Below are 27,701 nucleotides of genomic sequence, written 5' to 3'. Positions count from 1 at the left end.
AAAAGTGCATTCTGCATTCAAATCTTTAAAGAGTATTTTTGTTTTGACACTTTAAATATTAAAAGTAAAATGACTCATTATGGAGGCAAAATAGCCAATTACAGTTGATTTTTATACATTATGTTATTGAATTACATGCATTAACATGTAAGAATCATTTTAATGTTGTTTTAATAATGTTTTAAACAATTTATATACAGTTAGGTGATTTTATTCATAGTATAACAACATATTTCAAAATCTTAATCTGCAGAGTAACAAACTGCTAAAATAAATCTGGTTGATTAAAAAGTACAATATTTCCCTCTGAATGTCGTGGAGCAAAAGAACACAAGTATTTTTATTTGATGCTACTTTACATAAGTACATGTAGCAGAACAGTTCTTGAGTATTGCACTTAAGTTACTTTCCACCACTGCTTTTCACCTCACTTCTGATAATTAACACAGTGCCTTTTACACCTCATGAGGCAACCAGGACACATTACTCCTCAGACATATTCATGTTAGGATCAGCAGCACGGCTGTATGTGAAGAAGAATGTGAAATGTAAACACACAAAGAAGAAACGAAAAGAAAAATGTCTGAGGAAGTGCTGTGTTTGGAGTTTAATTTGGTACTGCTGATCCTCAGGAGCCTGTTAGATAACGGAGGCCGATAACAGAAACCCCAAGCCTAAAACCTTCTGACTGTCAGATGGTTTCACTTGTGCCAAACACTTGATGACACAAGACTCTTTTTTTTTTTCTTTTTGTCAATTCATTGTTCCGCTGATATCCGATACCAGCGATGAATTAACATTTCAAACTGCCAGATGAATCAAAGCCAACCTGCAGAGTGACAAAAACAAAAACAAACACTGGGCTTCTCTGTCAAAGCATTTGAGGAAAAAAAAAAGATGCTGCTGTATTTACAAGCCACATGAGAAACAAATATAGTTTCTTAAAAGACATTCACATCCAAAATGATGAAAATGTCTTTTTCTTGTTTATTTACTTAATATTTATATATTTTTACAAAATAAAAAAAATATATGAAACAAAAAAAAGCTAACAAGTCTGCAAGGATTTGAGAAGGAAAAGGAGAAAGCCATCGAACAAACAGGGACTACAGTACTTGTGTTTTTTTTATATATGTACAAGACAAGCTTATCCATTTAAATTTTTTTTAAAACGCACGGTACAAAAAGGAAAAAAAAAAAAAAAAATCACTGACAAAAAACCCATAGTACAATTCTGTCCATCAGTATTCAATGCTGCAGGTTTCCTTATAATGTCGGAGAGGCGGGGGGGCAGGTGGTGGAGCGGGGGGAGGAGGAGGAGGTGGGGGGGCTTCAGAAACAAACAAAAATGAAACACACTGGAAGGCAGATTGGGTGTGTATTGGCCTTGGAAATCATTCTCAACATCTCTTGCAGAATAGATGGGACCTTTTTATGCAACATATTTATAATTCATGGGAACAGTTACTGTACAAGTGTTGGATAATGGTTTAAGTTTTTTTTTGTTTTTTTTACACTATGAAAAAATACTGTGCTAGGCAAAAAACAAAGCACAGTACACAACCACGGCCCCCGTGTGTACAAACATGCACGCAATCACATGACAAACACACTTTCCTCACAGTCCAAGCCAGTGAGCTCGCTTATATGTCTATATATAATATATCTATATTTGGTAAAAAATAAACTTCACAACTCTACCAATTTAGAGAATTGTTTCTTCAAACTTAAAATGACATAAAAATGAGGAAGAAGAAGAAAAAAAAAAACATTAAACAGCAATTGAGCAAATTAATGTGTTTTGAGTATTTTGTGTGGGAGGGAAGAGTTTCCACCAAAAATTCCAAGAGTGGGGAGTTGAGGGTGAGAAATACAAAACCAGCCTGTCCCCCCACCTTCAGATATTACTTCATTCCTCCCCATCAGCAAGAAAAGAAAACAAAATGGGGGGAGAAAAAAAAAGTCAAGGGAAAAAAAAAAAAAAAAAAAAAAAAAAAAAAAAAGACCGTACAGGAAACGTTCATTCTTTTAGAAAACAGTTCTATGTTACATACGAGTAAAAGAAAAAAGGGTGGGGCGTGCGGGGGGGTGGGGTGGGGGAGTTAACACAATACAAATTCCCAACACTCAATATTTCACCTGTTGACGGTGTATTTCTATAACCATTAAGCTCTGACCTCCCCTCTCTTCTAAGCCCCTCCTGTCCCTCCCACCCATCCATCCATCCATCCATGCATCATTACAGTGCTCGTTCTCTCGGCACAGCACCTCCTCCGACCGCGGTCAGAGCTGCAGGAGTGCTGGGCCAAGAGACTTGGGGGAGGGAATCTCTGCAGGAGGAAGAGGGAGTTTATATTTGGAGACTGTTTGCGGAAGGAGTGATGAGCCCCCTCCCAGCTTCTGTCAACATCGCGGGGGCTTCCGACAGTGGATGTTAGTTCGCCCCCCAGTTGTAGCTGTTGTATGCCGACTTGTTGATCTGAGATTTCTGCTGAATGGAGGCGTTCTGGCTGCGCTGTCCAGTGCCGCTCTGTTGAGAGAGGAGAGATTTATGCGCTGGGCTTACTCAGATGTGTGCTGCTCGGTGACATGTTGAGCTTTTATACACACACACACACACACACACACACACACACACACAATGATTTATCATCTACAACTTGCATATTTGCAGGTGCATAACAAAAGACTGCAGACAGGGAAAGCACAGCGCTACACGGAGCGATGGCTCAACTAAAACTAACACAAAATAGCCTGTAGAAGTCTATATAAGTCATTTTCCACTGCTACGCTTTTGAGTATCCTCTCACTGTGCTGTCAAGTCTGCTCTGACGTAGAAACACACACCCCAAAAACAGTCAGAAAGCAGCATCTATCATTACCGCAGTTAAAATGAGTAAGCTTTCAAAATCAGGTTAGTGTAGGAAAGAAATCTGGTTACTGATCTGCTGCATGTACAGGTGGATTTAGAGTAACATGGTTATTTGCCTGCACTGACTGACTTATCACAAAATGCACTAAGAGGAGTAATCAAGAAGTCATATGGACTGACAGGAACTCATTGAAAACAGTCCATTAAATGAGTTACCTGTCCGTCCATATGACTTAATATGAACTCCTGAGTTGGTTTGTAATAAATAAGTGTGAATGTGAAACGAACCAGAACTAAAAAGGCAACAATACATCATCTTTTCCTTGAGTTCTGCAGATATGAAACCTACATCGACAGATGCAGATGGCACAAAAACAGAGACCCCGGACGAAAAACGTGTGTAACTCTACCTGTCCGTCCTGCTGCAGGTGGTGGTGCAGAATTTGAGAGTGGGGTTGTTGGTGCGGCGCCAGGATGTGCATGAAGGGGGCCGGGGCGTAGCCAGCGGCAGCCGGGGGGTTGATGGGTCCCCCGCTACCCAAAGCTGAGGGCAGGCTGAACGAAGCTGTTGGCGTGCCAGCGTGGAAACCCTGCTTCTCAAACGACTACGGGAGGAAGTGAGAACAAGAACGGAGGTGAACATTTTAGCTTGATTCAAACAACTCTACTGGTCCCAATTTCACTTAATATCAATGCAGCTTCAATTTTAATGCAATTTTATAATATGCATGAAGAAACAATACTGTCTACAGCCATGCTAGCAGCCCTTTATTCTTTCCTAAAGCAATGCTTTAAGCTAAATGCTAACATTGGCATGCTAATACGCTCACAATGACAATGTTAAGCAGGTATGTTTCCCAGGTTGACCGTATTAGTTTAGCATGCATGACTAGCACAAAACACAAAGTATGGATAAGCCTGATGGGAATGTCATTAGTTTTGCAGGTATGTGGTCATTAAGCAGAGTATTAGTATTATCCGGATAGTTAAGAGAATAAATTAAAAAGAATCACCAACATGATTACAATTCATCTTGAGGGGGACATGAATGTGTGACATTGAGAGTCATACTGCTTGCATGGCTAAAAAAATATCTTTTCCTGTGAGGAAGGACTTTAAATATTCATGTTGTCTCTGAATATCCAGAGCAGAGGAACTTGTCTACATCCTGTACTTACCTGTGTCTTTGTGTAAACAGACCCTGAAATATCAGGTACCCCCGTGTTGCTTGATGTCACAGAGACTCCTGCACACACAAAAAGAAACAGGGAGCAAAGTTAAGTCCAAAAACTGGCCAAACTGGGTACGTAAAAGGGGAAAACCCAGCAAACAAACCACGACCAGCCACATAGTTATATATTCTGATTCTGACCAGCATAATTGCAATATGGTGTATACTAACAAACATCAAATCTAATATCTATAATTCTGTGGATTCTTAATATATTTAGGGATGAAATGCTTCAATTTCAGGCATTGCAGTCTGAGAAAAAAAAGATCTTATCACTTAAAAAACAACAAAAGTGAATACCAGGAAATGTCAGGTGTACATCTATGACGGTCGAAGTTCATAGATGATTTCAGTAGAATTCCCCTTTAGTGGGGAAAGTGAAGAGAGATGAGGTAATGAGATGAAAAGGGATGAGATGAAGAGGAAGAAGGGTGAGAAAAAAAAAGTGGTGTAGCAGCGCCTCAGTTCCAGTCAGCTACAGTGTTTGAAGTCTGACTGTATCTGGTGGTTACTGCTCTGGTTGTTGTTGCACACACTGACCCCCCGTATCACCATGGAGACGCAGAACAGGGTCAACTGGTGTGCAAAACAAGACAGACACTGGACAGGACACTCAAAACTTAAGATTTCATTCTAGTGGTGTTTTCGTGTTAGTGCCTTTAAGTCCCTAAAGGAGAAATTGAGAAAAAAAAGTCTAATATTAAGAGCAAGAGGACTAAACATTTGGAGAAATCATAACCAAATTTCTTACTTAGCACAGGACAGATTTTCAGCTTGTAAAGCAGAAATCCACCTGAAGGAGTGAGCAGTTTATTCTCCACATAAAATTTGGGCTGCAACTAATGACCATTATCATTATTGATGAATCTTCTGATAATTTCTTAATTGTTTGGTTTATAAAAATGTAAGAAAACAGTAACAGGTTTTGTCTGACCAACAGTCCAAAAACCAAAATCATCATAGATAAGAAAAATAAATAAATAAATAAATAATAAATAAAACAACAAATATTTACATTTGAAAAGCTGGAGCCAGTGAATTGTTAAAATAGTTGTCAATGGACTTTATTGCTAATCTACTAAATGATTGTTTCAGCTCTACATAATTATTCTCTATGCTTTCCGATGGGGCTGCATTATTGATTAATCTGTTGATTATTCGTTATATATTATCTTGATTAGTCGTTTTGTCTTTAAAATGTACAGAAAATGGTGAAAAATGTTGATCACTATTTCCCAAAGCTCCAGGTGCAACATAAAACATCTTGTTTTGTCCCAACCAACAGTCCACAACCCAAAGATATTCAGTTTACTGTCAGAGGCGTTTTCTATTATAGCATTTTTCCTTAAAAACAATTTATCGATTATCAAAATAGTTGGTCATTAATTTTCTCCCAATCGACTAATCACTGAAGCTCTACTTTCCAACTATTTTTCTGCTCCTGACTTTTAATCACCTTTGATGGACTTGAACTAAAGCCCCTGTGATGGACAATGTCAGTGCGAATGAAAATCAAGCTGATGAAGAGCAGCACAGTATGAGAGTGAAACAGTGAGTATGCCATGTTCTCTGCTCCATACAATCACAAGGCAATCAGCATCAACACTTTGGATTTCAAAGTAATCGATAAAAAAAAAAAAAAAAACTTGCACTGGGTATCGCTTCTTTCAGTCATTTTGCTCAGTTACAAATTCTCTTTAATTCTCATGTGATTCGTCATGGAAATGCCACAACACAAGAGTCCAGAGATCATCTGTATCAGAGCAGAAATACTGATGATCAAACCCTCAAGCACAGCTTTACAAGGTAAATTTGTTTTTATTCAGGTACCAGAGCTGTGTGTGGTGGAGTGCACACTGATGCAGCCACTTCTGACGAGAAGCTCTTCAAAATATTACATTCACGCACTGTCACAGAGCACAGTATTATTTTGTAAGTATTGTAGACATCTCGTTGTCCTTTCTCTCCTGGGTTACAACCTACTTCACACACAGGACAGAGTGTTTGCTTCTCTGGAAACCGACCTACCAGCAATGACAACATGAGTGAAGAGCAAGCAACACAGAAGGGGGGAAAATAAAAAAAAATAAAAATAAAAAAAGGGGACAGCATCAACCACAGTAACTCATCATCTGTTTATGGCAGTCATAACGCTTCTGATCTGCCACGTTTTTGACTCCAAACCTGATAATTATGCAGCATACCTGTCAAGAATATAATAACCAGATTAGCCTGATGATGAGTTGCTCTGGGAGAGAACAGGTAACAGACACAATGGCAGACAAGGCTTTTAAGAGATGCAGGCTGCATTGGACTGTCTAAAAGCGCATGTAGTGTGACGGGTCTTCCCACAGGCGCAGCTCATCAGCGATGAGGCAAAGGAACGAGAGCAAAGAGGGGGGGGAGAAGGATGGTTGGTGACACAAGGAGGAAGACGGGAGGGACAGGGTTTTTTTTTTTTTTTTTTTTTCTTTGTTGTTGTTTTAAATTTGGCATGTGGCGGCACTCACCGACTCCAGGCCCGGTGACAGAGCTGGCTGGCTTGTTTTGTGCAGAAGCGGCAGCGGCCACGGCAGTGCCGTATCCGCCCTTACAGAAATCCCCACTCCCTGAAGCCTGGCCCACATCCTCATAGCCTGCAACAGTCAGACACACAGCCGCAGCCCACAGCGTTAGACACACCAGGCAGGGGAGGCAGACCTGCCTCAGATAGCCTTTGCAAATAATTCATAGCGTTTGTTTTAAACTGTGTACCACATGGGCAGGTTTTACCGAGTTGTGACAATACAGATGGTGTCAAGCCCTCCAGGAAACACACTTAACTGACATCTGAATACTTTGCTGTAATTAGCTGAACTTAAGACACCAACTGCATTGTCCTATGTGGCAAAGCCTGCCCATCCGTTACAACCAGCAGGTCAGAATCAACGCTAACCATCATTTGCAAGTACTATCTGACCCAAGTCTGACGGGAGGAGGTGGGGGGGGAAGTGAGGGAGCAGGCAGGGTGTGTGTGTGGGAGGGGGGAGGAGGGAGGGGAGGTGGAGAGTGAGCTTGAGTTGGGTGATGGCAGAAAGCAGCAGATGATGCAGCTCAGAACAAATAAGGTGCCCCCGTGTGTTGTGACCAAAAGTGAAGAATTGAAGTGTGAAGATAAAATACAGCATCACTAAAAAAAATAAATAAATAAAAAGAAAAGTACACAACAGAAGGCCACTGAGGAAAAACTCCTGAAAGAAAATGGGCACAAAGGGGAGTCATATGAAGAAATGTGGGAAAATGATAATGGGTGCTCCTTTGGTTGATGTGCTTGTGATGAATGTGTGTGCAGGTGATGGGGTGTATGGTGAAGCCCTGAGGGGGCAAACTTCACTTACTGAAATGAGCAAAGCAAGCCATGGAAGACAGCAGGAGACCAACAATCTAACCCCTCTGTTATTTAAACTGGTATAGCCAGGTGCCACTGTTCAAGCCCCCCACTTCCCTTTCACCCCCATTCGGTTTAAATGCAAGTCCCATAATATTGCATCATGAGAAGCCATTGAATAATAAAAAAAAAGCAACGTTTTCTTGCTGAATTGTTGAGGCATGTTCCTTGTGTGCACAAGCAATGAGAATTGTGTACGAGATGTGAATGCATTTGCCATATTCGGACACAAACAAACCTGATCGTTATTCATGCTCTTTGGTTAAACTTTGAGGTCAACAGTTCAAGTGAGAATCAGCAGGCAAGACTGTTCCATAAACCACAAAACAACTGCCTTGACACAAGCATCATGTTTAAGCTTGCAGATGCTGCAGAGCTCAAATGAAATATGCACTCCACACCAATGAGCAATCAATGGGCTCATTGTGAGAATCGGCACAGAGTTATTGGTATGCAAGTATAAAGAGCAGGACCTGCATGACCCGTTAAAAACATGCCGTTTCATTATCATTTAGTGTCTCACCAGTGCTGTATCCATGGGAACCATAGCCACTAGCCTGCTGGAAGGGTGTGGCTGATGCATTGACGCCGACATTCACACCGTGCTGCTTTGACGAGGTAGGAGCCACCTGGACGAGAAGACATTTCACATCAAGTCAGAAAAGGGAAAAAACTCAACTAAACAGACAGATCGGGGTAACCGAAGTTTGTTTTTAAGTGGCACGACAAGAAAAGACATGATGGGGCATCAAAATCCATGGTTTTAAGGTCAGAAAATATTCATATTTAAATATGAAAACGCAGCAGAATAGATTGAACTCTAGTTAATTGTCTGTTCCTTGTAAGAAAACACTACAAACTCCAACTCAACAAGCTGACATTTGGATACTATAAAAAAAAATTCTCACCGGAAACACAGCAGGACCGTACTGGAAGGTATTGGGCAGGCCTGGCATGCCAGTGTAGTATGGGAGGCTCGTGTAGCTGTAGCCAGGTGGCAGCGCGGGGTTGAGGAAGGGCTGCTGAGTGGTGTGATGCGTCTGGGTCTGATTTTGTTGTGTCTGAGCTAATGTTGTTGCTGGGGCCGGGGATGATGCATCACCTCGACCGAACTTTGATAAGTCGCCTGAAAATTGGGGAGGAGAGCAGATGACAGACAAGGACAGAGGTGGGGGGAAATTACTGCAGGTGTCAAAGTACAGAGATTGCAGGTGAAAACAAGAAAACAATCACATCACAGATAAATAAAGGACACAAAAGGCTTGTTGTGAGGTGGCTGCTTGTTTGTGACCACAGATAGGTGCGCTGTCATCCAGAGAGGCTCAGTTTCAGACAACAACAAAATCCTTTCAGGAAGTGAAGACTATCATAGAAAATTTGAAATAATAAATAAGAGATCTTGTCTTTCTTCAAAGGAATGGAAAGCACATAAAGCTTCTTCAGAATGCAAAAACTGCCCAACAGACACAGTAAGCTTAACTTTTATTATGCAAAAGCCGATTTAATTGTAAGGCTCACCAGAATAAGGGTTGTTTGTCAGGCTGCCCTCTCTCCCAGTCAGTGCTGTTGTGGGGGTTGCGAAGGGGATGCTGTAATAATCCTGGAGAAGTGCCAAATGCAGAGAGAAAACATAATTTTCATGGGTCAAAGAATACTGAACATTAAAAAAAATTTACTATTACTTCTGGTTTAATTGTTGAAGTTGAACCGTGTTCACAAAAAATCAAAACTCACCAGCGGTATTCTTGTCTGCAGCATCTGTAGGTCATCATAGCCGTACACCTGAGGCTGAGACAAAGCAGGAGTTTTGTTTAACAGTTGTGTTATTGTATATCATGTGAGCACATGTAAAGCTCAGATTGTATTAAGGTCGCACAGAGTTTGTCAAGAACTTACTGGGTAGGCGTGCAGTAGTCCAGGGGCCATGATGTATGGGTTGGGCAGTAGAGGGGGCACTCCGGGTGGCAGGTTTGGAGGTGCTTTCCCTGAATGCACAAGACCATGTAAATATAAATAATGCACAGATTTGCTCAACAAGCCAATGCTATTATATCTATAACCTTTTACACAACTATATGTGAAAATATTTCCTCTTATTCGCCAGTGGAAACTCAAAACAAAAAGTTAAAATCTCATTTGTAAATAACAACGCTCCAGCCACATTTCAATTGGCAGGGAGATCTGTTGAATCAAACCACGACGTGCTACTAATTTCTCCCTGAACTGCATCAATAAATGACAAGACTGCATTATACCACGTGATAATCTGCACCGGCAGAGGGAGCAGAGAAGAAAACAAATATAATGTGTGTGTGTGTGAGAAAAAGGAAAAAAAAAAGCTTCAGAGGAAAAACCAAACCGAGAGCAAGATGAGTCAGAATGATGGAAACACAGCCAGTGATGGTGATGAAATGGAAACCAATGCATCCAGCCCCAGACAAAACAATGTGCTCATACCAAATAAAGTCTCAAATTCTGTAATCAGTTCTTGAGCAATCTTTTTCTGTAGATGCACCACTATATCTTCATACAACCTGCTGAGACAACCCCTGCAAAATGAAGCTATCAAGACTACAGAAAGATACCAGACAATCCCCATCATCCTCACCATCAACCATAATAGCTCCGTAGCTTCGTCACCATAACCAACAAGCTCTCACAGGCAGAAGTAGATAAGAGATGTAATCATTTGTCAAATATATAGACCAGAACAACAAAGACAAATATAAACTCCACAGACGAGCTCTGCTCAATGTACTTAAATTATTTTTTCGGTTCTATACGCTCTTCAAAACTGACAGCCCACTTTACCAGCAAGTTAATCAGAATTGTGCAGCTCTGACACCAAATTACCGAGGCTACTATAAACTCACTGGTACTGCTACCTGTATGGTGACAGGGGCAAGTCAAAACAAGCAAGGCAGACAACATGAAGAGCAACAATAAACCATCATTTTCCGTTATTGTTCAGCAATGTTACAATGCATAATTTAGATGCAACATTGTCTGAAGGGGAGTGAATAAACAAGTATTTTTTTTTTTTTTTTACATTGTGTTCTTTCTTCTGTGTTTGTCTAACCTGAGGATGCTGCAGAGCTGCGTGTGGATAAGGAAGTAGCTGAAGAGGGAATGGTCGAGGCCGTAGAGGAGACTGAAACAGTGGCGGCTGCTGCAGCTGGGGCGCCCATGGAGGCGGTGTTGAGGCCCATGGCCAGACTGCTGACAGGGCCGAGACCAGAGGGGGCTGAAACTGTGGCAGAGCCCACCGAGGAGGCCTGAGGGGCGCCTAAGGACACCTGCGCAGCAGCCGAGGAAGAGGAGGAAGGGACCGATGAAGATGCCACAGCTGAGACGGAGGATGGGAAGGAGGAGGAGTGCAGGCTTGAGTCACCGTCTACGCTGGGGTGCTGTAGAGACGGAAGGAAGAAGAGAGAAAGATGTGGTTAGAATTGATGAGATTATATTTCCATTAGAGTGAATGGACATCTAATGTGTCCATCTGCCATCACAGATGGAAGGAGATACACTCCCCTGCGCAAGCATGTACACACAACTGATGGGTTTTGTTTGCTCATTCAATAGTCTTACAAATGTTAGACTCATGGGGTAGGTCCTGGTTTAAAAACAGACATGTGCACACAAAGAGCTCACCAGTAAGCTTGAATTAGATGTCCGGACTGAAGATGGAGCGTGGCTGTTCTGTTGTGATGGGAGAGAGCTGTAGAAAGATAGAAAAGTTCAGTGCACATTTCTTGTCACATCTTGAGTTCCCTGAGAGGTCATAAAATATGATGCTGGTTAATTTCCTACTTTATTATGTGTGCATTAATTAAGCATCTCACTTGTTGTGTTGAGGAGGGGGGATGCTGCTTGGTGGCATGTCTTCACTGTGCCCCAGAGCGCTATGGGATGTCTGATTGGATGCGGTCAACAAGGAGGCAGGACCACTGTCCGTCAAAGTGCCCATGCTGGAGACTGATGCCTGCGTGACTGAGTCAGAAGTCGGCTTGACCGATACTGCAGAGCCTGCTGCAGCTGGGGAGAGAAAAGATTTAAGAAATGGCGTCAAGTTCAGTGTGATTGGAAAAAAGTTTCCCAGATAGTTTCAACAATGTTTTGAAGAAGAAGAAAAAAAGAGCTTTACAAATAGAAACTTACCTTCCACAGACTGTGTTGCTTGTATTGAACTGAAGCCATTCTGTAAAACCAACAATGAAGGTGAGCTCACAGGTTTCTATGGAAACAGTTGATTCATAAGTTGAAGGGTGTTGGGTTCTTGGAAACAGTCATAAGAACCTTGTTTGATATGCAGAGCATATTTACAACAGGACACGCTTGGAACCAGTAGTGCATTACAATGACCACAACCTAATAAAACAAACAAGCTGAAACAATGAGGGGAAATGATATCATCTACACTGAGTGTGCAGTTTCACTTTGACACACCTGAAACATGCTACAACTAGAACAACTAGAGCCTTGCAGTTGTATGCCTCCACCAAACAGTCAAGTTGCAGTTTACATCCGTGTCTGTCAAGACTCATAATATTTGTAATGAAGACTTCGAAGGAATTTAATAAAAAAAAAAAAAAAAAAGGCATGAAGTTTGACCTTTGACCACCAAATTCTAATCAGTTCATCCTTGAGTGCTAGTGGACGTTTGTGCCAAATTTGCAGAAATTCTCTCAAGGTGTTCCTGAGATATCGTGTTTACGAGAATGGGATGTATGGACTGACAACCTGAAAACATAATGCCTCCGATCAGGGCTGTCACCAGTGCAGAGGTATAAAAAGTGTGTTGAATTCAATACTTGAGCATTGGATCCTGATATTTTTACATAGTACAGCATGCATAAAACTAGAGTATCATCTCTCTTTACTGTGTATCATAATTTTACATTTCATGACTGTTTAAAAACCTTTGACTTTGATGTGATGTGTGTGAAGCTCTACAAATCTAAATCTAGCTTTTTCACAGTTAGACATTCACACTAGGTGTCTTCTGGGTTAAATCAAAGTTTAAAAGCTGCTGAGACTGAGTTCCACAGGACCAAATCCTCAGAGCACCATACTAACACACAAGGCCATATCACATGCTTTTATCAGTTTAAGTAAAAACGTGGGAAGCTTTGTCCTTACCTTGGACTGCATATCCTTCTGAGGGGAGGAGGAGACTGAGGGAGGGTAGCGCCGTGTCTGAGGCGCTCTCTGATCATACAAGTCCATCTGGCTGGAGTTGGAAAGAGCTGGAGTCGACTCACTGCAGATAGCGATGGTAGTGACAAGACCAAGTTACAGAACAATATAGTTTGTTCTAAAAGTTGTGGACATTTAATACTGTTACATGTGACATGTTAAAAGAACAACATATAGTTGCTCCTCTATTCACATTACACTTGTTCGCATGCTGGAAGACCTTTAGAAAAGTTACAAATTTATGGATCTACCAACCTGCTGGGGCTTGTGTAGAGACTGTTCTGGACCTGGTTGACTGGTGTTGTGGTGGCTGGGGTGGACTCATACTCTGGTAGCACTGGTTCTGACCCAAACTGCAGCGCCCCAAACTGAAGATTTAGGCCAGATATGTCTGTTGAGCCGGGCATCTCCACCGCCATTGCTGGAATCTGAGAAAGATGAAGAGCATTTTCAGACTCAGGAAAAGCTTTCACCAGATGCACATTTTGCAGATCTGTGGGTGTTGGGGACAGACTGTTTGTATTTTCAAGCTTCCTTACAACCACCACACATGTTGTAATTTACCTTCGTTGTAATCGAGGTTCTCTTCTTCTGCTGTTTGAGTTTGTGTTGCTGCAAAGGCAGTGGACTGGAGCCCTGGGCATCTGAGGAACTTGGAGAAACTTGCTGACCTAAAGATGGGATTGCCGCCATTTTGGGAAGGGAGGAAGCAGGTGGAGGCACCACATGGGGTGAGGATGTTGTTTGTTGGGGCAAGGAAGAAGCCGAGGAGACAGAAGAGGAAGGAGGCAGGCCTTTGTCCTGCAGGAAAACATCCAACATGGACGAGGTTGAGGTGGCGGCCTGGTAGGGCTGCCGCTTCGTAAAGGGTGTATGGACCGCAGACTCTGGCTGAGTCTTCATATCTGGGCAAAGAACAAGTAAAAAGGAAACACAATTAAGGATATGAAGTGTTTCAACAGGGGGATTTAGTTAGCTTGACACATTCACATATTTTTCAGAGTAATTACTGTAAAGTGCCATCTCACCATATTGTCCCAGTGAAGTGGCACTGGTGTCCCAGGATGAAGGGGCTGTGTTGGGAGGTCCAGGCTGGGAGTGCTGGGCAGCCAGCTGAGCCAGTGCCTGGGCTGTTTTATACTGCTCCAGGAACTGAGAGCCAGTGGTCCCTGTGCTACCTCCTTTAGGATCCCCCACATCCCCAAAACTCTTGCCCAGCATGCTGACCTGCGATTTCGGTACATAATGAATGATTGTTAACGTAATACTGCAAGTAACGGGGATACATTGTCATAATTATGGCGTGATATTAACGACCCTATTCTTTACATTATGTTAAAATCTAAAAGCCAGCATTCATGTACAAAGTTAACTTAAAAAAAAAGCTTGTGTTTTTGTTTTTGGAGGGTCTCACCATGCTGTGCTGGGTGTAAGGGGTACTGGAGGATGTTTGGGAGAGTGGTACTCCTTGTTTGGAGTTGCTGAAAACCAGTGACTGGGACAAAGAAGGGGGCTGGGTGCCTTCCATGGGGGGGTTCTCTGTCTCTGAGGAGGAGGACGGGGGAGTCTTCCCCAGGAGCACCGCAAGATCAATCCTATAGAAAGGAAGAAAACAATCATTATGACAAGAAGACATTTAAAAATATGTGTCAAGTGAAGCAACATTCTATATTTTATTTATCGTCAATGAATCCAGTGAAAAGACAGATCCAGAACCAACAATGTGTTAGTGAGTCTCTAAATACTGTAAATACTGTCCAAGCACTTCCCAAAATTGGTTTCCTAAAATAGCTTTTTTGGTCTCACTGTGGAGGAAAAAAAAAAAAGTATGCACATTAAAAAAACTCAAAACACTCACAAAACAGGAAACATGGCAGCAAGAAGTAGAATCTGCACACTACTCTGTTTGTGTGAATTCTATTTTTTGCTTAACCAACAATTTATTTTAAAAAGGTATTCAGTCACTCACATTTTAGAGATATGTTTGCTTACTTGTTACCGATTTAGCGTTAACCAAAGACTCCAATAATAAGCCAATCATCTAATTAGAGCAATAACGATTAGTCAATTGACAGAAAACTAACTGCCAACTATCTTAATAATTTATTGTTTTGTCGTTCAAATTCTGTGGTTCCAGCTTCTTAAAAGTGAATATTTTCTTGTTTATTTTGTCTTTTATGACAGTAAACAGAATATCTTTGGGTTGTGGACTGTTGGTCGGGACAAAACAAGACATTTTAGGTTTCATCTTGGGCTTTAGGAAACTCAGACATTTTTCACATTTTCTGACATTTTTAGACCAAACGACAAATTGATTAATCAGTAATGAAAATAATCCTTAGTTGCAGTTCAATGAGTTCGAGTTCAATGCTAGGCTGATGTAGATATGAAGTCCAGTCACTTTAACTACATTTAAAGTGACTTTATTAACTGGAAACAAAGCAAATGTAATTTATCTCTCTACCAATCATTTTGCTGGGAAGCATGAGTCACGCTAATAAGCGCTAATAAGCGACCCACCTCTGTCCTTTGGTGATGGTAACATTCTCTTGAGGCAGAGGCATGGACGCCACACTGGAAGCTGTGAATATCTTGGTCTCTGACAGCTGCAGAGGAAGAGACAGTAGAAGATGGAAGAAATGATTTGGATTAAAAAGAGATGCGACTGTTATGACTTAAGACTTTTCTTTAGAAGTGATCCATTTAGCTTAAGTGCAGAGACATAGCAGTTGCATGAGGAAATACTCACATCCTCATTCCAGTCCTCAGTGCCCCACTCCTCTGTGGCAGTCCTCCAGGCACCTAAGAGTCGAAGAGAAAATCAGTTCAATACTATCGCGATGGGCAAAGAGAGCTTCAAACAGAATAAGGAATGCATATAAACAAGAGAACTGAAGACAGGTTTACCAGGAGCAGAGTCGAACTTGGGTGGGTAATTTGTTCCCTCTCCTGCAGAGTATTCCAACCCTGGAGAAGTGAGGAGATCAAAAGTTGAATATCATGAAAAAGATATGATTAACCTTTAGTCAGCTGGACACACAGACATGTGGACACTAAGACCCGGGAAGATACCAATATGTCTGGGATTTGGGCATTTGTGCATGGTTCGAGGAAGAAAGCCCAGCATCAAAAAGCGAGCGTCTTTTGAACACAAGTGAAGCTTCCTTTCATCTTTACTGCAGGAGCTTCTTTAGGATGCTGAACATGATTTTTTTTTTCTAAAACTATTTGGATGGTAAACAGATGCATCATTGATAAGATTACCCTCTTTATTAGAGGGTAACCCTTCCCTAATAAATTAACTTACTAGCTCCCTCCTCCATCTCCATGCTTCCTGTGTTGTTCCAGGTACTGCCCCCTCCATAGTTTTCTTCTGTCTGGGCTGGCTCAGCGTAGTCAGCGGGGTTGAATGTTCTGGGGAAAAAAACAGCGATAAAAAGAGTTGAGTTGAGAATTGAGTGTCTGCACTGACTGCTGAAGGGCTGTCAGCACTACTAAAAAAAAAAAACATCAACCAAAGCAGGATGCCCTCACACAAAAATCTGTTGTCTTTTTTTTAACTTACCAACTAGGGATCAGAGTTTTGAAAGCAAAAACTGACCCCAATTTAGATTTTCACACTACTTCTGATTTAGTTGGTCTTGTGCTTGCATATTGCGCTATAAGTACTGTTCAAATAAATCCCCAGTACTGCCGTTATCACTGGCCTTTTAACTTAATAGAGACACTTCAAAAAGAAGTGACTGGAGGTAGCAAGAAGAGGGAAAGATAAGAGAGTTTGAAGTGAAACCATTACAGTCTTTGAGAATATGTACAGTGGGAGACATGCAAATGAGGAGGAGTAAGCAACTAAATACTGTTTTGCTGTTCCTCAACAACTCTTTCCCGGTACTTCATGTCTTTCATTAATCTGACACATCCATGTATGCTGAGAGAATTACAGCTGGTGCAACCTAGCAACATGAAGACGTACAACACTTTTCTTTTTAAGTCAAACCAAGCCAAGCCAAGCAGCTTTCTGTTTTTTTTTTTTTTTTTGGTCTAAAAAAGATCCTTCCTGTGAAAATCTGGAGGCATTTATGGCTTGCGTGAAGAGATTTAACATCAAATTTCAGGAAGGTCATATTAATACCATATCCTGTTAACAGAATGAGGAGTAACTCTTTCTGTTTTCATAATGTCTTCTTGTTCAATCATCCTGTTTTATGGCACTCAAATGTCTCCCTACAGAAAGCAAGAATAACAGACACACCAGAGGCGATGCACTCACCTCTCACCTCCTGCAATATCATATCTGGGCCCCTTATCAATCTGGCTTTAGAGGGAAAATAATGGCAACAATTACAAGAAGCATAACAAGTGAAAGTAAAAGATAAAGCTTTTTTCGTTTTTTTAATACCACAATCCATTGCAGCGGCGTAAGCAAAAATGCCTTCGATTTGCCTGTGCTGGTACTAGAACAAACACTCTACACCTGTCAGTCACTCTACAATGCAAGGCAAGCCAGTGTGCTTTTAGTCATGGTGGATCAATAAACAAGCCAAGAAATCCAACAGATCAGATGTATACACAATGCAGCCACAAACAGTGTTTATAATGATAGATGTTTGGCAAGAGTAGTAATACTTTTCATTGATGCGGCGTATCCTTAAATAATCTGCTGCTTCAGCTAAAACCCATAACTGAACAACCATTCAACCAACAAGTCAGCATTCAATAACTCTTCCACTGAAAGAACAATCTCCGTCTCAATCTTATCTTCAAAATCTTATTTGGTTGCTTTCTTATTTTCTTTAAAAGAAGTGAAACATTCAACCAATAAAAAGGGATTTCACAGCACTGAAAAAAAAAGGAGGAAACCGTCGCCGTGGTACGAGCAGAAACAACTGGCTACGTAATGAATAGAGCTGTGTTCTCTTGTTCTTAGTAGTCACAGTGCAGAACATCTCTTTTACACTATCGGCATTGATTTATGCAGCCATGCCGGAGTCGGTGGCCAACATCACTCTGCATATGACACCCAGACCTCCATATCATATAGCAAGTTTCACTATCAAAACAACAGTCGGAAAATCTGATGTTAGTCTGAGATGCATTTCAGATAACCGGCTTAGCAGTAATTCATTTGGATCCTTCGAGTTGAGAATCAAATTCAAGGCTTTGATACAATTTTTGAAAACACATTTTGACTCAGTGAGGATGAGCCACAAATGTATGTTCATTAAATGAAAAGAGTCACAATAAGAAACTCTGTTGCTCTGCAAGGTGAAAATAGACAGCACCCAATATATTATGATACTAAACAATGAAGACTTTGATCAAAACAGAGTTGTTCAACTGGATGATGGCTTTTAAACAGATCTTAAGATTGAACAGATTTTGTACTGAATGAAAAAAGTAATGTTTTTGCAACCATGTGAACCCAATCTTACAATGCCAAAATTCAGATCTCTGTTGTGAGTAAGTAGTAAGCTACTTTGTTAAGTAGTTATAATGGTGAGTTAACTACAAAGATATTGTGTAATTCCACAGGTACTTTGTGTAGCTTTTTGTAGTTTGTGTTGCCTTTCTGCTCATTTATCTAGCTAGTATTACCTATTAGACTAATTACCAATTGCACATATTAGCCAATTAGTGAATGAGTTGATGAGCATGTGTCTGAAATTATTCTGTTTTCTGCATCACTGTTAAAACATTCTCTCTGAAAAAGAACAAAAATAACACATTTGGCCTACAGCCAACACTTGCGGATAACTGTTTGATCTTATTGATCTTATGTATCTATGATATTCCTCCGAGCATCGTAGTCATTTAAGGAATGAACCAACTTCAGGACAAATTTCTACAAACAGCTGATCAGTGCTGAAGTAAGGTACCCATTACGTTTGTGAGCTCACAGTATTCATTTAGCTTGATTCATTGCATGCTAACATTTCTAAACAGAACATGTATGTTAAGTGGACGGTACAAGCTGTTGTATCATCATAATCATAAAAAAAAATAAAATAAAAAAGAGAGCTACTAGCACAAGCTACCAAACGACCCCACACACAGATGCCCACAATGGTTTTATGACAGTAATAAAGTGATCAAAGTTCTTATCCACTTCCTTGAAAGCCATGTTTCCTTTAAGTCACCGAGTTTAAATGACACTAAAGCCAAGCTGGTAAACTGTCTGCTAGAAATAAGAAGCAAAAGCATTCACAGAACTGTTGACTGGAGTGGAGTGGGGGGGTTAGGTAACATGAACACATCTTGGCTAGTACTGCGTGCAATTGCAGCAAGCGCTCAGTTCACCAAAACAAGCTTACAAACAAATTTAAAAACAAAAACAACAAGCTTAAAAAAACAAATTTATAACCAGTCTGAAACAAAGCATGTTTTAGTGTTCCTTGAGATATCAAAGTCAATATCTGGGTCCACACTTAAAGAATATGCTTACAGCTGTAGGACATTTTCACAGGACAATATAGGCTAAAGCTTCCTTAAAGACACATGAGGTTTTGTAACCTCATTGTTATTGTGTACACTACTACTACTTGAGCAAACCTCTAAACCACAAAAAAGCTTTTTTAGTTTCATTCTGGTCATGCTTCTACCTTCTGAGCTTTATATTTATGACACTGTTACCCTAATTCTGAAGTAAACATTCAGTTCCTTTCAGAGGAAGAGAAAATTATATTAAGGCTCCTCTTGGGAGGGAGCGACTCGGCCGTTGACCTCACTAGAGAAACCACATCATGTCACATGCGCTACTTCAGCAGAACCAAACAAGAAGATTTAAAAGATCCATAACTGCAGAGTAACATATTACACCTTACTGTTGATCATCAACAGCAGGATATTAGTTATGACAACTCAAGTCCTACTACAAATCAGCCACTAAATCACCACAAAAGAATGCCATCTAAGTTGAGAAGTACTTCCTCTGTTATGACACCTACCAGTGAAGCTGCCAGTGTAAGATGCCAACTCATCAGCTGACATGTTATTAACTGCGCGCACACACGCATACTGATACACAGAACAGGCAAAACACAAGCTGAATAATGCTAGAGCCAAGGACCAGAGAGCAGAGACTGTTCAAAGTTAACCAATTGGGTTTCTGACACTCTACTGAGTGGGACTATCCAAATTTCACTTTAAATAAAAATGTTTAGACGCCGTGCGCTCTATGGAGAGAGGTATCCGGCCCACGCTGTTCCATTTCATTGGCTGATGTATGTCCTCCCTCCTTTGGATTAAGGCTAAACAATAGGCTGGGGTCCTGCTCTCTGGTGACCATGGCAACAGGTAAAAGTGGAACAAAAGGCCCTCTGGTTTTAGGCAACGCAGGTGTTCCCTTACCCCATGCCCTGCGCTGAAAATCTGCCGCCTCGCCGTCCAGATGCCCCTGGGGAAAACAACGAGAGCCAACTTGAGATTCTTAGTTTGACAGTTATTGTCACAAGAAATGACGGCCACGGTTGAAGTAAAAATAAAAAAAACGAGATCCTTCCTCATTTTGAGGAGATACATTTCTGTCACCAAGAGTTCCACTAAAAGGATTACAGCCACTTACCAACAGCCCCTCTTCCTCTGCCCCTTCCCCTTCGGCCTCGCTCTGCACCTCTTCCGGCAACTCCGGCCTTTCCTCCATCCAAGCCATTCTCCTGACCACGAACTGGAGTTATAAAGAGAGAAAATGTGTTAAATTAAAATGTGTTAAAATATGTGGTCCTGTATGAGAGCCCAAGTAGCCCTTTGTTCAAAATGAAGATGGACGACAAATCTCTTGCTGGCCATCGTTTCATAACACAGTTAGAGATAAGAAGGGTCTACTGCTGTGTCTCAACTGACACTGAATTAAAAAGGGCAACAAACATGAAGGAAAATGAGCTGTAACTTCCTAGTTTCAACTAATGTGTTGTTGGCATAAACAGCAATGTTATTCTATATATCGCAGCAGGGGATAATGGAGCTGAAATGTGTCTTTATACTACTCTAATTGGTTCAACGTGTGTTTTCAATCACAAGAAAGTGCCATTTTTAAAAGGCTCATGTTTTCTTTCAGTAGTTTTGTGGCACCTGTGAAACATTTTAACTTTGTCTAACAGACAGTAGCCACACTGTTCCCACAAGTTAACAAGCTACTGTTATGCAAATCTGTGGCTCACAAACTGCAGATAAATTATAATCCATGTGTTTTACGCCTCTCTCGCATGCTCATGCGTGGGTCACAAGAGTGCAGCTTGTTTTGATCAGTGAAAACAGTCCGAATTAACAGGAGAGGAAATTATCTCATGTTGTAAAAATGAAGCTTTTGTGTTGCAAAATTGGTATTTTAACTATCCAGAGCACAGTGATGCTAGAAAGTCCCCCACAGTCATAGTAACAATGCAGACCCTAGACAATTAAAAAATATAATTTTAAAATAGGGCATCCTGTGCTTTGTTGATAAAACAATCGTTTATAATTCAAATTGAAAGTACAAGTAAAGCAACAGTAAGAGCTTGGTTTAAAAAAAAAAAAACAAAACAAACGCTCACACTCTCGTCCCCTGCTGGCTCCACGGCCCTTGCGTGGAGCTCCACCTCGACGACGTGCTACATCTTTCTCTCCTCCTTTCTCCCTGTTCTCTTTTCCTTCCTCGCCGGTCTCTGCCTGGCTAGTCTCCTTCTGGCCTGACATGCCCTTCTTCTTCCCCACCATCTCCCAAGAGTCCTTAAGGAAGAAATACAGACAATGTTACACCTTTGTTCCTTTAAGTTCAAGTACTGCTAGACCCATTGACTTTACACCGAGTCAGCAAGAAAGAAAACATTCAATGAAGAGAACTGATGGCCGGTTCAAGTGTACTCGAAGACCTGTGCCGTTACAAGAAGACATTGACTAGGTTTACATCCACAAATATTATTCCGAAAAAGACAATATTCCTACTGAGCTGTTTATATGGCTAATGAAAATGAATATTCTACTGATATTCCCGTTTACATGCAGAGGGTTTTCAGGAGATTTCTGCAGGCAGTGAAGTAAACCAGCGAGGTGAAAAACATTAGTGAGCTACTACCTGATATTTATATGTGATACTGATATGACTGATATTATAAATTTATAGTTACAGGCACATCCAGTGGCTAGGTTGTCCCATAATGTTTACTATACTGCTGAGTGTTTTTGGTGCATCACACCGAGTCGTCACCGTCAGTCCGTGGCTGGATGTCAGGATAATAACCAATCCCCCTCTGTCCCTGTCGTGGAGAAGGCCCGCTCTGTTTCTCCAGCCCGCCCTGTACATCTCTCGACTCTCCTCTCATTCCTCTCCTCTGTCTGCCTTCCTACTCCAGCATGTCATTTTTGCCTGCGCAGGGGTGCGTTACACAACCAGCCCGTCATGCATCTTTATCCCGGCCTTGCAAACTGTTGGCTAGTTGGTTTGTTTACAACGCACAGAGCTGACCGTAAGCAGGCAAGAGGCCGTGTGTCGCAAACTGCGGTAAAAACCCCGTCTGAGACGCATATTCTGAATGCGATGTATATGTGTCCAAAGAATGCCCCTAAAACCGGAGTAATATCAACATATCCCACATGTCTTAATTGGAAAATGCTACATTAGGTATAAGGTCTAACTCAGAATATCCAAACGGAGTATGCTGTTTGCTTGACCTGTATCAAATTTGGAATATTGTCTTTTTCGGAATAATAGCAGAATATTAGTGTGCATGTAAACAAAGTCATTGTGTGCCAAAAAGTTGTGCGGACTAGACATGGATGTAACTACTTTTAATTGCAATGTGAAAACAAAAACAAATTCAGTTCTACTTGTTGGTAATTTCCCAGCAAGCCATATTGAACCAGCTCATTTTATCCACTGAGCCTGTATCTTGACAATCCGAGACCTTATCAGGTCTGACTAATGTTGTGGCAAGACGCATTTCCACTCTTTTCTGGTTTCAGCTTCCTCTTGTGTTCTATTTATTACATTTATATCAAAGCTTGAATGGAACCATGAGGGCTCATTTAGTTGCAACACTTGTGTAGTGAGGCCAATTCATACAGTGCAATTAGTCATAAATTTGATTACTGTATTCACCTCTCAACCATTTAGTTGATAAGATGCAACAGTTTTTCAAGTTGTTAAAAAGGATTTATTTTTACTTATGCAGAAGTGACATGGTGACCAACAGGGAAAGTACAGAAATTCGTTTACAGTTTACAACTTCTTTTTCTACCTTGTCTTAACAGGGAAAACCCTGTCTCTGTCAAGGTTCGTACAACACTATACTTTCACAGGAGCACTACTCGCACAGCATTCACTGTTAGGACCATATAATAGTTATCTAACCCCATGTAGCACTGATTTCTCCAGAATCTGGCCCTCGCGGCGCTAAGCCCTCACACAAAGCCAATACTCACAGTGTCTGGGCTACCCTCCAGCAACACGTTAATGGCTCTGTTGACATCCCCGTTGCAATCGTGCAGTGCGATCATGGACTCGTCCTGGTCTTTGCCTGTGATGTCAATCAGCTGGAAAAAAAGAGGAGTGGAGTAATGAGACACAGAGGTGACCCCTGGCTTACACTCTTGGCATCTCATTTAGAAAAAGGCTCTTATGCAGACATATGGAGAATGCTTGTTAGAAATTATATTTCAGGACATAGCAATGTGCAAAGGTAAATGTTGTTTCCACCACTGTGGAAAATATGTAAAAGAAAGTGTGAACTGTGAAATTATAATTTCAGTAGAGGGTCAGAGCTGAAGAACAGCAATTGTCCTACCAGAAGGGATTCAGTATCTTGGTAAGGACCCTTCATGGCCTTGAACACATGTAAAATGGTTGAAGTCCATTTTCTATACAGACTGTGACACCCTGCCCCATTAAAGTTCTTTGAAATTATGGTAAACTAGTCTGCAAAACAAACCAAACAGTCTTATCAAAAGGGTCTTGATGACCTGTTTGCAGAGTTAGATGATCTGCTTTGTTTGCTTTTTGTTTGTTTTTATTGTGAAGCACTTTGTGACTTTTGACCTTAAATGACATTTTAGCCTCTTGTTTTGTTTTTTTACTGAATCATTAACGGTGGACAAACCTAATTTGATTCACCACCAGATTCTTCATAGCAAAATAAAAACAAGCCACATGGGTAAAATAAAAACATTATCTGGCTTGAGTGAAGATAGGTAAACAAGTGTAAACTTATCTTCAATAGTCTGAATCTATAGAGGTTAATTTGGTAACAGCAGCCAGTAATATTCAAGATATCAACTCACAACTCAATCCACCACAAACCAAACACAAGGGAAATAATGGACCAAAAAGATCCTGGGCCATGCCCCTTCTTGATAACTGAGGGAGAAAGAGGTTTTCCCATCATTAGAATAGCTAAAAAGAAACACATTTAAATCTTAAGGCTATCCCCAGTGCAATATGATTTTAATAATCGTTCTTGAGACGGATGATTTAGACAATCCATCACCATTGCAGCCTTATTATAATTTCTAGAATGCTGCGTCACTGTCTTTCTGCCCTTGTTTGCATCTGACACTCCAAATATGCAAAGCATAATATAATACTCAAGCACACTCAAGACAAAACACAATAGATGTGATATTATATGTGCCAGTGCTATAAAACGAAGTAATGCTTTGCTGTTTTCAAAAGGAGCAATAGAAACTAAACAGGGAAGCCGAGTGCTGATGAAGTGTTACAAAAGGATGCTGTGCGTCTTCTCACCTGTTTGACCTTCTCTTCAAAGTCTGCATCATTGTGGTCTGAAATCATCTGCGCGAGTCGGATCTGCTCTGCGGTAGCCTGTTCGAAGAGGAGTGAAACGTCAACTATTGTGTCGACAAAAAGCACAAGATTTGTATTCTTGTGAAAATACGAAAAGGACAAACTTGTATTGAGACATCTACGAATCTCAAGGTCCAGTGGATACTCAAAAATTATGATCAATTGACAAAATTCAAAAACTTAGTTGTCTAGACTGTAATATTAAGATGGTAACACCCTACTAGATATTGGAAATCCTCACCAATTTCGATGCAGCAGTGCATTAAATACATACAGAACAATAAATGTCATAATCTGCTTTGCCTCCGGCTGGCAGAAATATGCTCACACAGAAAAATCTCATGGGAACTTGTAGGATCTCACACCAGCTAGTATGTGATAGTACACATGTTAAATTACCTGAAGGGATATGAGATTTTAACAAAACACAGATGTCAAAAACACAAAACCTGACTCAATAAAGTCATTAGCTGAAAAATAGTGAACATGAACTGTACTCTTGTCAGCAAGTTTAAGCACTAGGCTTCCTCGGAAAAAAAAGAAACAGAAGTTAAGCTTTTAACTTACATTCACAGCAGGACAAAAGTTCCCCTCTCATTATCCCTGTACTTCTTTTCAGAACAGTCATAACTACACCTATTTTATCCCATCTCACAATAAGCATTGCCGTCACAGGTTACTGGCAGTCTCCACATTTGGATCAAATCTGTGATCCAAGGACGCTTCAACTGCGTCATAATTATTACAGATCTGCGATGTTATCTGGTCAACTCAGATCAGTGCAGACTGAAAATATAAATCCCTTCACACTATCAGATAATCTGTATAATCAGGTTTTCCCTTCCTGATTATCAAAACATTGTGTTAAAGTAACAATCTCGAAGATCTCTGGTTTGCTCTCTTTAGTGACACCTATGGTGATAAGCAGTAATTGCAGATATGTTTTTGGACCTCACTTCCCAGAGATCCAAACAGTGACACCTGTGTGACGTCAGTAACCGTTTACGCGCAACACTAGCAGAGACCAGAAAAAACAGTACGCCGCCTCACACACGAGTGAGCTGAAGAGCGGGTCTGTTGTATTAGCTCTGCCTACCCTCTCTGGCGGACCAACCGCTGCTGGGTGATGAAAAAAGTGTCACTAACTGTGCGCCACTTGTGATTTGTCCCGGGAATGTTGCCACCAACACCCAGTATGTAATACTCATAACACTGCAAATGCAAGGGCTTTCATCAGTGGGCCATAGGCGCAATCACCATTGTGTTACCTCATTCAGCGATAGATAGTGACATAACAGACATTTATTTGAATGGAAATCTTTGAGATTATTGCTTTAACAGTCCTGATTATCCTGTAGTCTGTTCTCAGCTTTAGCCTACTTTTATCTATATTAAAAGGCTAAGTAATAAGGCTTCGGGCATCTGTTTTCATAACATCTTACACAACAGTAATACCAAGCAGTTAATGTAAGCCATCCATATAGTATTTCAAAGTGTCCAATTGTTGATATGTGGTATCATTTCAGCTGCTTTGTAGCCAGAAACTTTGAGTCATGTTTTGTCCATATGCATCCCAGCTGCAAATCACTGCACCTGGGATGTGTGACAGGTGTGTGAAAGTGAGGGTACCTGAGGCCTCTGCTTGTGCTGTGTCTGGCTCTGTGTCTGGCCCTGTGTCTGCTCCCAGCTGCCCCGGGCTCGGTTCCCGCCCATGGACGTCATCATTTACAGTATATACAAATAACAGTATTTACAAAGGAATAACACCTGAGGAGAGAAGGATGAGAGAGGCGTTACAAAGAGCTATGACCTACTTATGTCATGAACATGTCTGGTACACTTGAATACAACTTCCTCAAACTGTCTGGTAGCTTATTGCCTGGTGGAGGGAAGCCAGCAGTGGTATCAAGAAGACACCATCAGTTTTGTTTCCAGAGACGCCCAAGACAGACTGGAAAACGTTGAAAATTACGTTTTTGAGCCATTTTCTAGGTCAATGTCTGAAACCAAAGCCAGCCGCGGGTTTGACCCGGGAAATAAGAGTGCCAAGGTACACTGAGTGCTGCTGCACACAAGGCTTATCCGTGCATAACATTAGCTTACTTATTTACCTCTTTGGAATATGAAACAACGCTTTCTACATCAAAATAGCCTTCGCGGTGTTGAATGAACCTGTATTGTGAAATGACAGTATAGATAAGACTTGCACTGTACTGAAATGGGAGAGACTAGATGCACATATAGTGAAGACAGCCAACATCATCTCTGTTTGATAGCAAACTGTTAACCTTGCTATCGACAGCGGCTGCTTAATCTTGCATACGTTACGTAAAGAAACCCGTCTGCACTAGCCCACAAACAAGCCTAAACCCAGGGCCCGTCGAACACATCCAATTCTATTAGCCAGCCACATGGCCAAAAACGCTAGCCAACTAGCTAATACTTGAGGGGAAAGCAGCCACTTCTGGATACTCGGTGGGCTTCCGCTTCTCTCGGTTTCACCTCATGGCGACAACGAGGCTAACTGTAACAGCCGCCAGCTAACCAGCTAACTAAGTGCCGATTAACAGGCTACACGGCACTGAGTTGTTAGCGTTAGCTGACTTAGCTTGATAGCCAACAAGTTAATTAGCTAATCAACAATCACCGATCAGTGGAGCTTTCATGTTTGGCCAGTAACACCAAAAACGCCCATGTTGCCACTAGCTGTGTCTGCTAACGTCTGATAGCTGTGCTAACTTAACGAACAACCGTCGTGTCGCACAGCTAGGAGACGTTAGCTTACTTTAGCGAAGTGGCAGCTTCATAAACTGCAACATCCACAACCTGTCGGGCCCCGGTGTAATCTGATGGCTGGGCTCTCGACGTGGAAAACACCGAGGCTAAAGACAGGCCTACAGGCCGCTAAAATGAAAATAAATAACAGACGATACTGACCAGAAACCCGGCTCAATATTAAGACACCGCTACACAACCGACCGACAAGTGGTCACGTTGTCGACCTTCCAGTCGGATTTAGGAAACAGGATATAATTCCTGAACACCGAGTTGATACAACTTAGTTGAGAAAATATAACGAGCCGACTCGCTCACACGATAAGCGAGAGACTGTGTGAATTTACCTGTTTCTTTTCCACTCTGACACCACGGAGAGCTGCGTCACGTGGTTCACAGGGGCGCTTCGAGGAAACTGGACCCACAA

At 41.3% G+C, this 27,701-nt stretch overlaps 1 protein-coding gene across 5 annotated transcripts; it reads right to left on the bottom strand.

Annotated features, from left to right (window-relative positions):
- Window positions 1–313: 313 nt before the first annotated feature.
- On the bottom strand, window positions 314–27,701 carry ubap2l (ubiquitin associated protein 2-like). Of its 5 annotated transcripts, none has more exons than XM_042435235.1 (30): window positions 27,622–27,701; window positions 26,129–26,266; window positions 24,440–24,517; window positions 23,122–23,232; window positions 21,255–21,429; window positions 20,288–20,389; window positions 20,074–20,119; window positions 16,997–17,041; window positions 16,034–16,140; window positions 15,634–15,693; window positions 15,476–15,528; window positions 15,247–15,332; window positions 14,141–14,321; window positions 13,755–13,953; window positions 13,291–13,631; window positions 12,982–13,154; window positions 12,670–12,790; window positions 11,689–11,728; window positions 11,373–11,565; window positions 11,182–11,248; window positions 10,610–10,937; window positions 9,427–9,515; window positions 9,265–9,318; window positions 9,049–9,130; window positions 8,439–8,656; window positions 8,054–8,159; window positions 6,614–6,739; window positions 4,051–4,118; window positions 3,283–3,477; window positions 314–2,530 (listed from the first exon to the last, which is right to left on the bottom strand). In XM_042435235.1, exons 2-30 carry the CDS (start codon window positions 26,222–26,224, stop codon window positions 2,435–2,437), a joined length of 3,636 nt encoding a protein of 1,211 aa, XP_042291169.1. In that variant the 5' UTR covers window positions 26,225–26,266; window positions 27,622–27,701; the 3' UTR covers window positions 314–2,434. The 5 variants fall into 5 exon arrangements, with proteins under 5 accessions (XP_042291169.1, XP_042291168.1, XP_042291172.1 ...); XM_042435234.1 differs by lacking the exon at window positions 27,622–27,701 and adding an exon at window positions 27,437–27,608; XM_042435238.1 differs by lacking the exons at window positions 6,614–6,739; window positions 27,622–27,701 and adding an exon at window positions 27,437–27,608.

The sequence above is a fragment of the Thunnus maccoyii genome, chromosome 15 (genome assembly GCF_910596095.1).
Source record: "Thunnus maccoyii chromosome 15, fThuMac1.1, whole genome shotgun sequence".
NCBI lineage: Eukaryota > Metazoa > Chordata > Actinopteri > Scombriformes > Scombridae > Thunnus > Thunnus maccoyii.
The sequence above is the reverse complement of the archived record's forward strand: the minus strand, read 5'-3'. Positions and strand labels throughout refer to the sequence as shown.

Excerpts from the sequence above, each read along its gene's own strand:
- ubap2l (XM_042435235.1), bottom strand. The coding sequence starts at position 26,224 with ATGATGACGTCCATGGGCGGGAACCGAGCCCGGGGCAGCTGGGAGCAG. Across the intron at positions 24,518-26,128 it reads AGCACAAGCAGAGGCCTCAG|GCTACCGCAGAGCAGATCCG; the intron begins GTACCCTCACTT and ends CTCTTCGAACAG. Across the intron at positions 15,529-15,633 it reads CAAGTTCGACTCTGCTCCTG|GTGCCTGGAGGACTGCCACA; the intron begins GTAAACCTGTCT and ends TTCGACTCTTAG.